The 15950-nt window shown below is 46.4% G+C and overlaps 1 protein-coding gene across 3 annotated transcripts in view; it reads left to right on the plus strand.

The window, feature by feature from the left end:
• The window catches only part of LOC120093786 (ubiquitin-conjugating enzyme E2 R2-like), a 41245-nt gene extending 25542 nt beyond the window's left edge, over positions 1-15703 (plus strand). The window contains exons 3-5 of one of the 3 annotated variants that reach the window (XR_010053640.1): positions 2517-2614; positions 11902-11980; positions 13366-13409. Coding sequence is in view for 1 of the 3 variants with exons in the window: in XM_039080499.2 (XP_038936427.1) it covers positions 11922-11980; positions 13366-13585 (279 nt within the window). In the remaining 2 variants the exon portion in view is untranslated. Of the gene's footprint in view, positions 1-2516; positions 2615-11159; positions 11981-13365 lie in introns of those variants that run through there. The other 2 variants (XR_010053641.1, XM_039080499.2) reach the window with 2 other exon arrangements.
• Positions 15704-15950: the final 247 nt, after the last annotated feature.

Here is a 15950-nt window from a genome sequence, read left to right on the forward strand (position 1 = left end):
AGGTGGTTGTGAGCTGCATGATGCGGGTGCTGGGAACTGAACTTAGGTCCTATATCAAAGCCATTTCTCCATGTTATTTTTTGTCTTAAAGATTTGATTGCTGGACACTGCAGGACAGTGGACTGTGAGAGGAAGCCTAGTAAGATCGAGGTGGGCTTGAAGACCCAGGGACCCACGAGGGACAAACATTAGGAGCTTCGCCTGCTCCTGTCACCAGGCCCTGGTCTCATAGCCACAGCCTACCATGGAGAGAATTGTGGCCATCAGTCATGGAGGGTCAGTGCCTCCACATAGAGACGAGGCATCCCTAAACATTTCAGACCAAGCCAATAGCAATAAAGATGTGTGAGAATTACTCCATTGTCTGAGAGCATCTGTCACACAAGAGCTGTAACACTGCCTGGGAAGAGAACGCCCTCCAGAAGCTTTTGCCACTAGGAGCCCCTCTGCACGTCACTGTCTAGCCAGCCTTCTACTGTCTCATCTCTGCTCAGCTCCCAGAGGCTATGGACGTGCAGTGGCCCCAGAGCGGCAGTCAGGCTGGGCCTGGTGTGCAGGGCACCCTTGATGGGAAAGGCCCATTCGCCGTGTTGGGGGTGACTGGTGCTCCTGGGTTCCATAAGAAAGCAGGCCAAGCAAGCCATGAGGAACAAACCAGTTAAGAAGCACCACTCCATGCCTCAGCACCAGCTCCTGCCTCCTTTGAGTTCCTGTCCTGACTTCCTCCAACAGTGCTGAGGAAGTGTAAGTCAAATAAGCCCTTTCCAGTTGCTTCTGGTCACGGTGTTCCGTCACAGCAATAGTAAGACCAGCTGATTGACAGACATTTTCATACAAAGAGACATTTTCCCTCTCATACAGTGCATCCCAACTACAGTTTTCCCTCCCTCTGTTCCTCCCAGTACATACATATAATTTAAGAAATTCAAAACACACACACACACACACACACACACACACACACAAACACACACACACACTTTAAAGTGCTTTGCACTTGGGTGATGCCTCAGGAAAGTGATTACTGTGCAGACATGAGGGCTGAGCTCCCGTCCCCAGCTCCTGTGAGAAGCCAAGTGAGACAGTGCAGTGTAGACCTAATTCCAGTGAGGTGTAGGCAGAGGCAGGAGGATTCCTAGCTAAGCCGTGTAGTTGACTATCTTAGTGCTCAAAAAAATAAGGCAGAGAGGAAATGACATGGTGGTCACCACTGACTCCCTCACAGGGGCTACTCACACATACAAAGAAGTAGTTTGTTTAGTTTTTCTACACAGGCTTTCTCTGTGTATCCCTGGCTGTCCTCGATCTCAGAGATCCCCCTGCCTCTGCAAGTGCTAGAATAAAAAGCTTATGCTACCACCGTCTAGCCGTCTAGCCGTCTGCATGTATTTTAATTTGATTATACATAATAATTTTTATACCTCACATTATATATATATATATATATATATATATATATATATATATATATATATTATCAGTTCGAAAACTTTTAACTCTTATCTCCATCCTTGAGATTTAAAAAACAAATAACTCGCCGGGCAGTGGTGGCCACGCCTGTAATCACAGCACTCGGGTGGCAGAGGCAGGTGGGTCTCTTGAGTTTGAGCTCAGCCTGGTCTACAGAGTTCCAGAACAGCCTTGGCTACACAGAGAAACCTGTCTTGAAAAACAACAGGAAAAGGGAAGGTAGGGGGAGAAAAGAAACAAATGACTGTTTTACTGACCTGTTTTCTATTGAGTATATGTTTATTTAGATACCTCCCTGTGGCTGTGTGTTTGACGTATTGACTGTGCTTGATAGATCTGCTCTTACAGTGCTTATGCATTATGCAGATCGTATAGCACAGCGGTCAGTTGGTAACCGTGTACTTAGCAGGTACCATGCTTGCTTGCTTGTTCTGTTTGTTTCAGAAAGATGATGCTACAGACAGGACAGACATCTATCTTGGAGACTACCCCATATGTTTTGTTCTGCTTGAGGAATAATAGCCCTAGGTGGCCTGGAACATAATATGTATATAGATCAGGCTGTCTCAAACTTTGAGTGACCATCCTGCCTCTTGTCTCCTTGAGTGCTGACATGTGCCACCATACCCGGTCCAAATAAAATTTTATAATATTTAATTCTTCTTCAACTTAGAAATTGAGCATGGAGAAATTTTAATAAAAAACTTCATCACATTTTTGGGTTTTTGGTTCTGTTTTATTAGAGTCAGATTCTTACCTGTAGCCCTAGCTGGTTTGGAATTTGCTGTATAGCCCAGGCTGGCCTCAAACTCTCATATCTACCAAGGCATGGGGTTAAATCACACGTGTGTGTGTGTGTGTGTGTGTGTGTGTGTGTGTGTGTGTGTGAGAGAGAGAGAGAGAGAGAGAGAGAGAGAGAGAGAGAGAGAGACTGTATAGTAGCCCAGCTGGGCCTCTGCCTCCGCCTGGGTTGCAGATGTGTGGGGTTGCACCTTGCTTGTATCAGTCTCTTACATTTTACTGAACATTGTATCATTGTCTTGTAGAATGGAGATGTATGCATTTCAATCCTTCATCCGCCTGTAGATGACCCACAGAGTGGAGAGCTGCCCTCTGAAAGGTGGAATCCTCCTCAGAATGTGAGGTAAGATGTTCTATGGAGTGAACTGTGTTGTGTTTTGCTTTCATTTATTTGTTGGTTAGTTGGTGGGCTCATTTTTTGAGACAGGGTTTCTTTCTCTCTGTAGCCCTGTGGCTGTCCTGGAACTCAGAGATCCCACCTGCCTCTGCCACCTCAGTGCTGGGATTAAAAGTGTGTTCCACCACTAACCTGGCTATTTTTTGAGACCAGCCTCAAATTCCTGGACTCAAGTAAATCTCTTACCTCAACCTCCCAAATACACAGGGAGTACAGACATCTGCTCCTTGAAACTTCGTTTGGGCGTATATGTGGTGTGTCTCATTCTGTTTGAATCAGTGAACAGAATCTTTCCTGCGTTTGTGACTTTCTCTCTTGCTATTGCATGAGGGTGTGTTGGACGGCTTTTAAGGTAAAAGTGTATCCTGGTGACCAGCATGCTAAGGAATACTGTAGAATTCACATCATGCAACAGACCTCACACAACAGATTTATTGGAGAGTTGGGGGATGTGAAAGGTGATGGCCTTTGAGTGGGGATAAGAGAGAGAGCAGCTGTGACGGCTCAGGTTTATAGGAGGGCATGGGGCATGGGCGTATGGAGGATGTGCACAGTGTTGGCAGTGGACTCATCACATCGGCCTGTAGTGACGGTAACTGAAGATGGAGTTGGGATAGGGGAGCACCTGATTCTGGAATGTGTGCAGTTCCTAGTTGACTGACACATGCACCTGCATCAGTCTGAAGTGTTGACTCCCTGAGCAGTGCTGGTTGGGACTCTGATTTTCCTCATCTGCTTCTTTTTTATTTATTTATTTATTTTGTTTTTTAGATTTATTTATTTATTATATATAAGTACACTGTAACTGTACTTCAGACACACCAGAAGAGGGCATCAGATCTCATTACAGATGGTTGTGAGGCAACACGTGGTTGCTGGGATTTGAACTCAGGATCTCTGGAAGAGCAATCAGTGCTCTTAACCACTGAGCCATCTGTCTAGCCCCTGCTTCTTCTTCGTACATTAGAATTTACTCCTTATTAGATCCCTTAACTTTTGTGTTTAAATTGTGTTATGTATATATAAAGGGAGGGAGAGAGAGAGACAGACAGACAGACAGACAGACAGACAGACCGACCGACCTCAGGTGCTGAGGTCCGAGGCCAGAGCTATGGAAATCAGTTCTCTCTTTCCATCAAGAACCAATTCTGTTCATCAGGTAGCAGGCTCCTTTTCTCCATCCAACTTCCCAACCCCACCTGGGTGATTCTGAGGAGCTTAGGCAGCCCAACTAGTTATGGTTTTGATGTAGTAAGAAATATACTTCATGGACAGTGTCGTGGTACACACCTTTAACCCCAGCATTCTGGAGGTAGAGGCAGGAGGATCTCGGTGAGTTTGAGGCCAACTTGTTCTACATAATACATGTGCAGCCAGCACCACACAGGAAGAGCTTGTCTTAGGGGGGTGGGGTGCAGACAAAGAGAAGGTAAAGACTTGTTGCTTCTGTGAGGTGCAGTCTCTGTTATGCTCCCCTGGTGCTGAAAGTCGTGAGTCAGTGAGGAAGCAAAGCGGCTCCACAGCACCTGTCAGGGAGCTGCCTGGGGCCCTGTGTGCTGTCAGGTGGGAGATGACGATTTGCTTCCCCTGCCAGAGGGCAGAATAGCTGCCAGCTGCATGCGTGCGTCGCCCCAGTCCACTCCACATGGCACATCTAATCTGAATGCTGAGTACATGAAAAATATTTTAAACATTTTGTTTAAATGCATTCTACTTCTTTGCTTTGAGAAGAACCCTGTATAGCAAAGGCTTTGAATAGGGACTATGGTAACAGACTAAGTAGGGAAAGTTTCATTTATTCCACTCTAAGGTCATCAAGTGTCTAGGAGGCAGCCTGAGAGGGCCCTGTTCTGCTTCCCAGGCTACTGTGAGCTGCAGGTGAGCAGACAGTGTACTTTGTTTCCCATGGTCAGCTGTGGTCTGAAAGGATTGAGAAAGTCTAGCAACAAACAGCTTACAAGTTTGAAATTGTGCTCCCCGCTTGTGTTCTGACTGTGTGTTGCACACCCCTTAGTCACTTAGCAGCTGTTGTCCTCACCAGGGCAGCATCACTTTGTTCTCCTTGGCCCCAGTGCAAGGGTAGTTAGGAGGCAAAGCTTAAAGGAAGCGTTGCAGGAACCAGGCCGGTGGAGCGCACAGGCCTGCTTTCCTCAGAGGACAGAAGGACGATGGCTGGTTACCCAGAATCCTGGAGTGAGAGAAACAGAGGCCCCTGCTATCCTGTTAGGAGCCAGCCTCCACCCAAATCCTCAGAGTGTGTTCGGCTCTAATCCTGGGCTTTGCCTTCAGTGAGGAGGACTCATCCTTACGAAAGAAACCCAAGTACCCTGCGTTCTCCATCATGAGAATCCACCCTATGGTTATTACGAATCCTCTCTGGGCCCCGTGTCCTGTTCCCAGTCGGTAGCCTTGATCCTCAGAGTGAAGGTCTCAGGTGCTCTGCCGAGGTCGTGCATCCGTAAAGGAGTTTTTATGTAGCTGTCCCCAAGGCTTTGCTGTGAGACTTGTCATGTGGAGACCACACCCCAACCCCTGGTTTACATCAGGTTTTACTGTGTTCAACTGTGTAAGAAGATTAAGCCACAGGATCAGACTTTGTGGAAGTTTTGGTCCAGCATCACTGACTAAGTAAGGTTGTAGTGAGTTTTCATCCTCATCTCTTTGAGGTTCAGTTTCCACCAGCTGTGATACCTGCAGGGACTCCCCAGCAGAAGTGATGCTATAAACCAGATGGCCCTGAACTCACACACATCCACCTGCCTCTGCCCCCCAGCGCTGGGATTACAGCGATGCGGCCATGCCTGCTTCTGTTGTGAGTTTCCCACACCTAGTGTAGGGATGAACACTGTAGGTCGCTGTTACATTTCCAGTCTGGTCCTGTGGAGTTTGAGGTATCCTTAGGATAAGTCTTTAAGAGTTCATTTAAAGTTGGTCACACACCCCCATCCTGGTTATCCCTTGAAGTGTGAGTGTGGTGCTTATTACTCAGGCAGGGCTGGTGCACACCCTAGCTTTGAGGAAGTGGTCTCCCTGTATTGGTGGTGCTTCTTTTTAGAGGCTGAGTGTTGACTCCATGTCTCTGATTCTTTACTTTGGGGAATAAGCCTCTGCCCTGATAGAAAGCCTGGAACGAGATTTTTAATCATTACATCCCTTCCTGGATGCTGCTCTATTCCTCCTGTTTACCAGGAAGTCACACTATTTTTCCTCGGTTACTTGTGGTGGCACAAACTTTTAATCGTAGCCCTCAAGAGGTAGAGATTGTAGATTGTGAGTTCAAGGCCAGCCCAGTCTACACAATGAAGATAAGACTACAGTAAGATCCTCTCTGGAGAGAAGGGAGAGAGGGGAGGAGAGCTCTTTATCCTAACAGGGAGGTGTGTTCTGCTCTCACCAGGCTGTTTTGTTGTTGGGCGGTTCTGGAGTCACGCCCTAGGGTGCTTGCAGCCTTTGTCCCTTTGCTTAAGAGCTGGTTACTCTCTTGGGTCTTGTGTCTCTGTGCTGCATGATGTTGGTTGTTACTTCAGTCTGAAACCGCCTTGTCTGCTTGGCACTATCTGGTGGTCTTTGGGAGCCAAGTCAGGAACGTGTCCACTCATGATTCGCAACAATGGCGAATCTTTCTCTCTCTCTCTTTTTTTTTTTTTGTTTCTGTTATTTGTTGAGACAAAGGTTTCATTTTGTTGTTGTTTGTTTTGTTTGTTTAAAATAAACCCAGGGATTTACTGTTAGCCTAGCTGACCTTGATCTCGGGGCCTCCATCTCCTGCATGCTGGGAATACAGGCACGCACCAGCACGCTTTGGAGGTTCTCTCTTTTAAAGGTTTTTTAAAGATTTATTTTATGTATGAGTACATTATAGCTGTACTTCAGACTCACCAGAAGAGGGCATCAGATCTCATTACAGATAGTTGTGAGCCACCATGTGGGTTGCTGGGATTTCAACTCAGGACCTCTGGAAGAGCAGTCAGTGCTCTTAACCACTGAGCCATCTCTCCAGCCCTGGAGGTTCTTTCTAAAGATGCTAAATTGCTAGATTTGTTTGAGGGTTACTTGTGGAAGTGCTATGTCCCCTGTGTAGCTCTGGCTGGCCAAGCATTTGTTCTGCAGACTGCTTTGCCATGTATTTGCTGCCTCTGCCTCCCAAATGTTCAGCAGGTTTAATGATGCCACCTGTGAAAGACAGTCAGATGGACAGGTGATCTTCCAATCAGCACTGCTGCTGAACTGTCAGCATTTAGCAGCCTGCCTGACCGAGGCACTGTCAGTAAACTCTGAATCCGGTCTAGTTGTGCTCACATCTGTGACTGTTCGCATGTGAGTGGGTGGGTTTTTGTCACCTAAAGAGTATGTGGAACCCTTTAAGAGCTGGAGTCCATACGGTTGTGGGAATTGAGTAGAGCAATAAACAAGAAAAAAAATCCAGTTGTTATCTACTGAAGTTTGATGGTTTTGCCATCTCTGAAGGACTGAAGTCCAGGAACCCCATGAGGACAATGCTGGTGAATGGTCCTTTGTCTCCTGTTTGTGGGAAACGGCCAGAAACCGACTCTAGTTCTTGCCATGGCCTGACCTGACAGCTGCTTTCTCTGAGGTCCTCTCCAGAAGTACCTGTCATCTCTCCTTTTCCTAAAGGGTGGAAAAGTGGTCTTGGTAGGTGTGAATGGGGGGACCCAGTCCAGCAGCCACAGATGCGGGTATGAGTTTCTTGTCTGGTCTTCTACAACCTGTTGAAAGGGAGAGATCCAGGGTCTGCTGCAAGCATTTGTCAGCAAAATGGGCACAGTGAAGGGGTTTTGTTTTGTTTTTGGAGAGACAGGGTAGTTTGTTCAGGTTGCTATGTCTGTGTAGCTCATGTCAACTTTGGAAGGAGAAGACTGGTTTCACATAGACACCTTTATACCTATGTGACGTGTGTGCACACACATGCACACAACACTTCATACACTCATGCAAAATTTTTAAGTTACTTTTTTGCTTACCTGTCTTTCGTGAGAGCTGTTTGATCTCCAGAGGCATGCCTCCCCAATCTTAGGGGGCTTTTGTGGTTGCTGCTGCTGATGTTTCTGAGACAGGGTCTTTCTACATAGCTCTGGCTATCCTAGAACTTACTATGTAGACCAGGCTGGCCTTTCAGTCTTAGTTTTTAGACTTTGCACTTTTGTGCAGTTCACCAGGGAATCCTTGTTTTTGCATTATGTCCTGGGAACATCAGCAACAGCATCCCAGCACTGCTCAGCCGACACCATTAAAATGTCACAGTTGCTTTAGCAGCATAAAGAGAAAGACCCAATATGTCAACCATTGAAACTACTTTTTTTACCATGTGTTGCTTCCAGTTAGAACTGGATTACTTGGGGGTTGGGGATTTAGCTCAGCGGTAGAGCGCTTGCCTAGCAAGCGCAAGGCCCTGGGTTCGGTCCCCAGCTCCGAAAAAAAAAAAAAAAAAAAAAAAAAAGAACTGGATTACTTTCCCTGATGTCCTCTCTAAATATCTTTTCCATGTTGAAATATACAATAAGGACAGTATTAACTGGGTTATCTTTTGGTATTACTGTCTGCCTTTTCAAAGATCCTTCTAATTAGCAGAGTCAGGGTAGAATATAGAGCTGATGTCAGTGACAGCAGCACTGTGTGGAGTTTACCTCTGACAGATTATACTAAACCTGTAAACCCCATCCACCAATCCCTGGGTTACGCTCAGGTTTTTAAGAACGAGCTCTTTTTGCTTTCTCAATGCTCTTCGGGGTGGGTGGGTATGGCCTGGGGAGGGAAACACAAGGCCAGGCTGTTTTCTGTTTATTTCTTTAGTTCACTCGCTTACTTATGTATTTAAATATTTATTTAGAAACAAGATCTCACTATATGGCCTTGACTGGCTAAGAACTTGCTGTGTAGACCAGGCTGGCCTCAAAGCAGACATGCCATTCCCTCTCTCCCTTGTGACTCCCTTGGTTTCTGTGAGAGCCAGGCTCTCGCTCTGGCTCCTGCACCTCAGGTGTGCTGAGATTGCACACATCGCCTCCTCCCTGCCTGCTAGGTGGCTTAGCCAGATGGTTGCTGGAAAACAGGTTTTTTAAAAAATCTATTTGATTTTTAATTATGCATTTGTGTATCTGTCTGTGGGTATATGCATGTGACCAAAAAGACCAGAGGTTTCAGATCCTTAGGAGCTGGAGTTAGCGACTGTGTGAGTGCCTGATGTAGGGTTGTGTGTGTTGGGTGCTACATAGCAGATTTGGGTCTAGAACAATAGTACTTGCTCTTAGCCACTGAGTCCTCTCTCTATCCCCAAAACATATTTGAGAATTTCTTTTTTTAATTTATTCTCGCTCTCTGTCTCTCTCTGTCTCTGTCTCTGTCTCTGTCTCTGTCTCTCTCTCACACACACACACACACACATACACACACCCCTCTCTCTGTCTCTCTGTCACTCTGTCTCTCTGTCTCTGTTCCTCTCTCTCTCTCTCACACACACACACAAACCCCTCTCTCTGTCTCTCTCTCTCTCATACACACACAAACACACCCCTCTCTCTGTCTCTGTCTCTCTCTCTCTCTCTCACACACGCACACACAACCCTCTCTCTGTCTCGGTCTCTCTGTCTCTGTCTCTGTCTCTCTCTCTCTCTCTCTCTCACATACACACACACACACACACACACACACACACACACACACACACACACACACACATACACACACACACAGACACCTCTCTCCTCAGAGTAAGACCAGACCTCCCAAGTATATCAGCTGAGACCAGGCACAAACCTTCCTTGCAGCCCAGTGGGAGGATCACAGTCCAGGAGCAGGCAAGAGAGTCAGAGATGAGACCCACAAGAACACTGAGCTACACAACCATAACATACAGACAACCTGGCACATACCCACGCAGACTGTAATTGTCACTTCCCTCTCTGAGCCTCTATGTATGTTTCTGTGGGCTGTGTTCTCCTGGTGTCCTTGACCCATCTGGCTCCCATATTTCCTTCTCCCCCATTTCTATGGGGTTCGTGAGGGAGGAGCCTGATGGAGACCTCCAGCCTGGACTAGCACTCCCCTTAGTGTCTGGCCGTGAGCCTCTGTATCAGTCCCCTCTGCTGCCAAGAAGCCTCTTTGATGACAAGTAGGTGAGGCATCATTAGGAATCATTTGTTTTTTGTTTTGTTTTCCCATCATAGGTCTCTGGGCTGTCCAGTTAGTGTCAGGCATAGGCTTCCTCTTGTGGGGTGGGCCTCAAAGAAGACCAGTCATTGGTTGGCCACTCCCACCAGTTCTGTGCCACCTTTACCCAGGTGCATCTGCAGGAAGAACAGATTGTAGGTGGAAGGTCTTGTGGCTGGGTTGGTGTCCTAGGCCCACCACTTGGTTACAGAAGACGGTCTGTTCAGGCTCCGTATCCTCTGTTACTAGGAGTCCTCCCTAAAGTCATCCTTGTGGGTTCCGGGGAGCTTGCACTACACTAGGTTGCCACATCACCCCATAAATGCTCTCCAGTTCCTGCAGTCTCTCCTTGTGCTCTCTGTGTCCCCCACCGTGCCCTGATCCCTCTATTTCCCTCCTCAGCAGAATCTACTCCCTTCCTATTTCCCTTCCTAGGGAGAGCCCTACTTGTTATGTAGCCAGCCTCCTGGGTCTGTGGACGTTAGCATATTTGCCCTTGACAGCTCATATGCACTTCCTGACGAGTACGTTCCACGATGTCTTTCTGGGTCTGGGTTACCCCACTTGGGATTATCTTTTCTAGTTCCATTCATTTGCCTGCAAATTCCATGATATCATTTTCTTAACAGCTGAGTAATACTCCATTATATAAAGGTATCACATTTTCTTTATTTATTCCTCAATTCAGGGACATCTGGGTTGTTTCCCACTTCTGGCTATTATGAATAAAGCTGTGAACATAGTTGAGCATGTGTCCTTTTGGAAGGATGGATCCCCAAGAGTGGTATAGCTGGGTCCTGAGGTAGATCTAGTCCCAGTTTCTGAGGAACTGTCATACATGTTTACACTCCCCCCAGCAATGGAGGAGCGCTCCCCTTGCTCCTCATCTTCACCAGCCTGAGCCATCCATCCCTTGTAGTTTTGATCTCGGCCATTCTGACAGGTGTGAGGTGGACTCTCAGGGCCATTTTGTTTTGCATCTCTCCGATGGCTGAGATCCTGGAACATTTCTTTAGGTGTGTCTCAGCCATTTGGGATTCTTCTATTGAGAATCCTGCTTACCTCTGTGTCCCAGAGTTGGATTATATGGTTTGTTGATGTCCAGTTTCTTGAGTTCTTTATATAATTTTGGATATTGGCCCGCTGTTGGATGTGGAGTTAGTGAAAATCTTTTCTATTCCTGTAGGCTGCCGTCTTGTCCTATTGAAAGTGTCCCTTTTCTTACAGAAAAATTTCAGATTCATGAGGTCACATTTACTAATTGTCGATCTCAGCACCCATGCTATTGGTGCTGTGTTGAGGAAGTTGTCTCCAAAGGCTCTCCCCACTGTCCCCTCTGTCAGGTTCAGTGTGTTTGGCTTTATGCTGAGGTCTTTGATCCACTTAGATTTTGGTCTGTGCAGGGTGGTAGCTATGGACCCATATGCATTCTTCTATGCAGACGTCCAGTTAGAGCACAGCATTTGATTTCTGAGTTTGTCTTTGTTGGATGGGTATTTTGTTTCTTGGTTTCTGTTATTTGTGGCCTGCTTTGAACTGGGGGGTCTCCACTAGAGTTCAGGGCTGAGTTCTCGAGCCTCTGATCCAGCAGGGAGGTTCTGGGGACACAGAGTAGTCCTGTGTGGGTGGCCTACCTGGAGTTCTGGTGGTTGAAGTGGCTTCTGGTCCTAAGAAAAGAAATGACATTTACTGTGTGTATTTATATTTGCATGTTGTGGCGTGGAGTATAAAGCAGCTTGTGGGGCATTCTCGTCCTCTGTCCTTTTCACTCAATGATCCACGCAGAGCAGCAGGCTTGGTGGCAAGTTCCTTTACCTGCTGGGCCATCTCACTGGCCCCTGAAAACAAAATTGCATAATCCACTTTTCATAAGCCATCAAATATTATGACCTCAAATTTGCATCAGAAATTTTTTAAGGGGAAAAACTTTAAAACTGTAGTTTCTTAAAAACTGTGCTTGTGGATATGATGGACGTGGAGCTTCACTGTGGGTTCTTCTTTCCTTCTCACGACTATCGTGCTGAGTGTAATCTCCCTGCTTAATGAGCCCAACACCTTTTCCCCAGCCAATGTGGATGCTTCAGTCATGTTCAGGAAATGGAGGGACAGCAAAGGAAAGGACAAGGAGTACGCTGAGATCATTAGGTAAGGCATTCTGGATCTAAGGGGTTAAGTTCAAACTTCAATATTCTGCGTACTTTAGAACAATTCTCAGTTGTATTTATGGAGTAGTAACCTGATGAATTTAGCTATTGAAAGAGAACCCAAAACAGAAACAAAGCACAGTAAAAAAAAAAATAAGTAAAGAGAACTCACTGGACAGGAGTATAGAACTTCTGGGCTTGTTTTGGTTGTGTGTGTATCTCTCTCTCTCTCTCTCTCTCTCTCTCTCTCTCTCTCTCTCTCTCTCTCTCTCTGTGTGTGTGTGTGTGTGTGTGTGTGTGTGTGTGTGTGTACATGCATGGGTGCGAGGCAGTTTAAACCAGCCTGGCCTTGAACACAGAGATCTGGCCTCTGCCTCCCAAGTAGTGGGATTACAGTGTCCATCCCTGTGCCCTGCTTGTGTTTAGTGGTCAGCCACTGGGGTGAGTGAGTCATATCAAGAATCGAAGGTATTTAGTGTAAATTGTAAAGGCCTGTAGGAGCTACAAGAACATCCATGTGCAAGGCCTGGCAACAAATTGAAGCTTCTAGAAAGTGGTGTTCTTTTCAGTTTCTCCAGTAGCCATGCCTCCCCAGTCTCAATGGCTGTTTTTGTACTTTAGGTGAGAAGCTATTTACACTTAGGCAGGCAGCATTTTGTGGCAGAGCTGTTACCTGCCAAGCCCTCACAGGACAATGGAAAACAGAACCCAGCAGGAAAAGGGTGAAGGTCAGGTGGTGCCCACAGCACTGCACATTTCACAGATGCAGGGCATGGCTCTGATGCAGGACCTCTTACCTAGCATTCGGCCCTGCCACTCCAGACACAGGGAGACTCAGTGACTGGGGGAACCTAGAGGGTGAGGGGAAAGTCTGGCCTAGTAATCAGCTGCATGAATGCAAGGCACTAAGCATGCTGGGCCTCTGGCTCATGTGTGCAGGAGTTCAGAACCCGCATATAGAGCCAGTAGTGCACATGCGTCCACAATCCCCAACCCTTAGCAGGAGATGGGAGGCAGAGGACAGAGCTTTGAAATGCTCTCGAGCTAGCCTGATCTCTGCAGCAGCAAACGAAGGAGACCTTGCTGCAAACAAGGCTGAAGTGTTAGGGCAAAGACTCTCCATGACACGAAGGTGCCTGATGGTTGAGAGCCTTGGCGTGATGCAAGATGTCTGCTCTGTGTGGCCTGAGACATGTGAGTGACAGGGAGTCTTGGTTATGCACAGTTATAAGACTCACCTAATACAAGTGTGCTGGCTTTCCCTAATAATCCAGCACTCCCATCCAAGGGCTGGAGGATTATAGAGGCAAAGCCACGTGGGTTAGCCTGAGACCCTCTCTAGATAGACAGACCTCTACAAATGTTCCTATGTTGTCCTCTGTCCAGGAAACAGGTCTCAGCCATGAAAGCTGAAGCAGAAAAGGATGGAGTGAAGGTCCCCACAACCCTGGCAGAATACTGCATCAAAACTAAAGTGCCTTCCAATGACAACAGCTCAGATTTGCTTTATGACAACCTGTATGATAACGACATTGATAACGAAGACGAGGAAGAAGAAGATGCCGACTGTTATAATGATGATGATTCTGGAAATGAGGAGTTGTGACATGTTCCTTCAGTTCCCTGTACTGCCCTGACATCTCAGGCCAAAGGGAGGGAAGCAAGTGGGGATCTACAGTGGCCACCCAGCAAAAACTTACTCATGGGGTGGGAAGCAAACAGCCCCTGATGACTCACTCCTCTTGCAGATCTCAGTTTGCTCCTTTTTATGAACCTTACTGGAGAGGAAGTTCCCTCCACAGAATGTCTGAATCCTTGCATTCTTCCCTCCATCACTGTATTGATTCTTTTTTTTTTTTAACTTTTTTTATCTATATCAACTTGCGTATTTCTTATTTACATTTCGATTGTTATTCCCTTTCTTGGTTTCCAGGCCAACATTCCCCTAATCCCTCCCCCTCCCCTTCTATATTCTTGTTCCCCTTCCCATCCTCCCCCCATTACCACCCTCGCCCCAACAATCACGTTCACTGGGGGTTCAGTCTTGGCAGGACCAAGGGCTTCCCCTTCCACTGGTGCTCTTACTAGGCTATTCATTGCTACCTATGAGGTTGGAGTCCAGGGTCAGTCTATGTATAGTCTTTGGGTAGTTACTTAGTCCCTGGAAGCTCTGGTTGCTTGGCATTGTTGTTCATATGAGGTCTCAAGCCCCTTCAAGCTGTTCGAGACCTTTCTCTGATTCCTTCAACAGGGGTCCCGATCTCAGTCCAGTGGTTAGCTGCTGACATTTGCCTATGTATTTGCTGTATTCTGGCTGTGTCTCTCAGGAGAGATATACATATGGTAACTGTCGGCCTGCACTTCTTTGCTTCATCCATCGTGCCTAATTGGGTGGCTGTATATGTATGGGCCACATGTGGGGCAGGCTCTGAATGGGTGTTCCTTCCGCCTCTGTTTTAATCTTTGCTGCCCTATTCCCTGCCAAGGGTATTCTTGTTCCCCTTTTAAAGAAGGAGTGAAGCATTTGCATTTTGATCATCTGTCTTTAGTTTCATGCGTTCTGTGCATCTAGGGCAATTCAAGCATTTGGGCTAATAGCTACTTATCAATGAGTGCATACCATGTATGTTTTTCTGTGATTAGGTTACCTCACTCAGGATGATATTTTCCAGTTCCATCCATTTGCCTATGAATTTCATAATGTCATTGCTTTTGATAGCTGAGTAATATTCCATTGTGTAGATGTACCACATTTTCTGTATCCATTCCTCTGTTGAAGGGCATCTGGGTAGTTTCCAGCTTCTGGCTATTATAAATACGGCTGCGATGAACATAGTGGAGCACGTGTCTTTTTTATATGTTGGGGCATCTTTTGGGTATATGCCCAAGAGAGATATAGCTGGGACCTCAGGTAGTGCAATGTCCAATTTACTTAGGAACCTCCAGACTGATTTCCAGAATGGTTGTACCAGTATGCAATCCCACCAACAATGGAGGAGTGTTCCTCTTTCTCCACATCCTCGCCAGCATTTGCTGTACCCTGTGTTTTTGATCTTAGCCATTCTCACTGGTGTGAGGTGAAATCTCAGGGTTGTTTTGATTTGCATTTCCCTTATGACTAAAGATGTTGAACATTTCTTTAGGTGTTTCTCAGCCATTCGGCATTCCTCAGCTGTGAATTCTTTGTTTAGCTCTGAACCAACAGCCACCACCCCTCAAAACCCCATCTCTGCAGAGTGTTCACAGCAAAACACCTTTGTCTGTTTCTAGATTCTTGAAGAATTAGTCTGTTTAAGACATTGTGTTTAAAGCTGGGAGCCCACTGGGAGTCCACAAGTGCTGTATATATTGGGTAGCAAAAGAAAATGGGGGAAAAAAGAAAAAAAAACCAACAAAACCTAAAAAAAAATAAAATAAAATAAAAAAACCCCACAAAACAAACTTTAAAAAAAAGCCAATTTCCCAAGGTTTAGCTGCTCCTTTACATTAGTGCGTGTGCATTTTTCAGCCCCGTGGTGGTGAGTTTTGTTTCTTTCCCTTCCTAAGGCTGGGCTGAGGTGGGCATCAGGGACTTACTCTCGCTAAGTCTGATGAAATGTGCTGCCTCTGTGAGACCATCCAACATGGAGGCTGCAGCTACTCTGAGGAGATATCAGATTTTGCTTTTTGGAATGGATTGGGATCTAAAGCCTGAAATAAATATTCATACTTTACATAGAACTGAGCACTTGGTTGCTATTTGTTTTAAAGGTAGGATATCTTTTTCCACCAGAAGGTGGGGCCGGGAGTGGTGGTGGAAGTTAGTGTGTGTGAATTTCTAGTTCTGAAAACAGAACTATCCCAGTGTTGGTTGATGGTTCTGATGGGGAAGAATGAGGACTGCTGGTGGCCGCTGTTGGGAGAGGGTGGATCCCAGGTTTTTATTTAAGTAGCCACCTTTAATTACTCAGTATTAATCCTGGGTGCATGTG

Source organism: Rattus norvegicus, chromosome 7 (genome assembly GCF_036323735.1).
Source record: "Rattus norvegicus strain BN/NHsdMcwi chromosome 7, GRCr8, whole genome shotgun sequence".
NCBI lineage: Eukaryota > Metazoa > Chordata > Mammalia > Rodentia > Muridae > Rattus > Rattus norvegicus.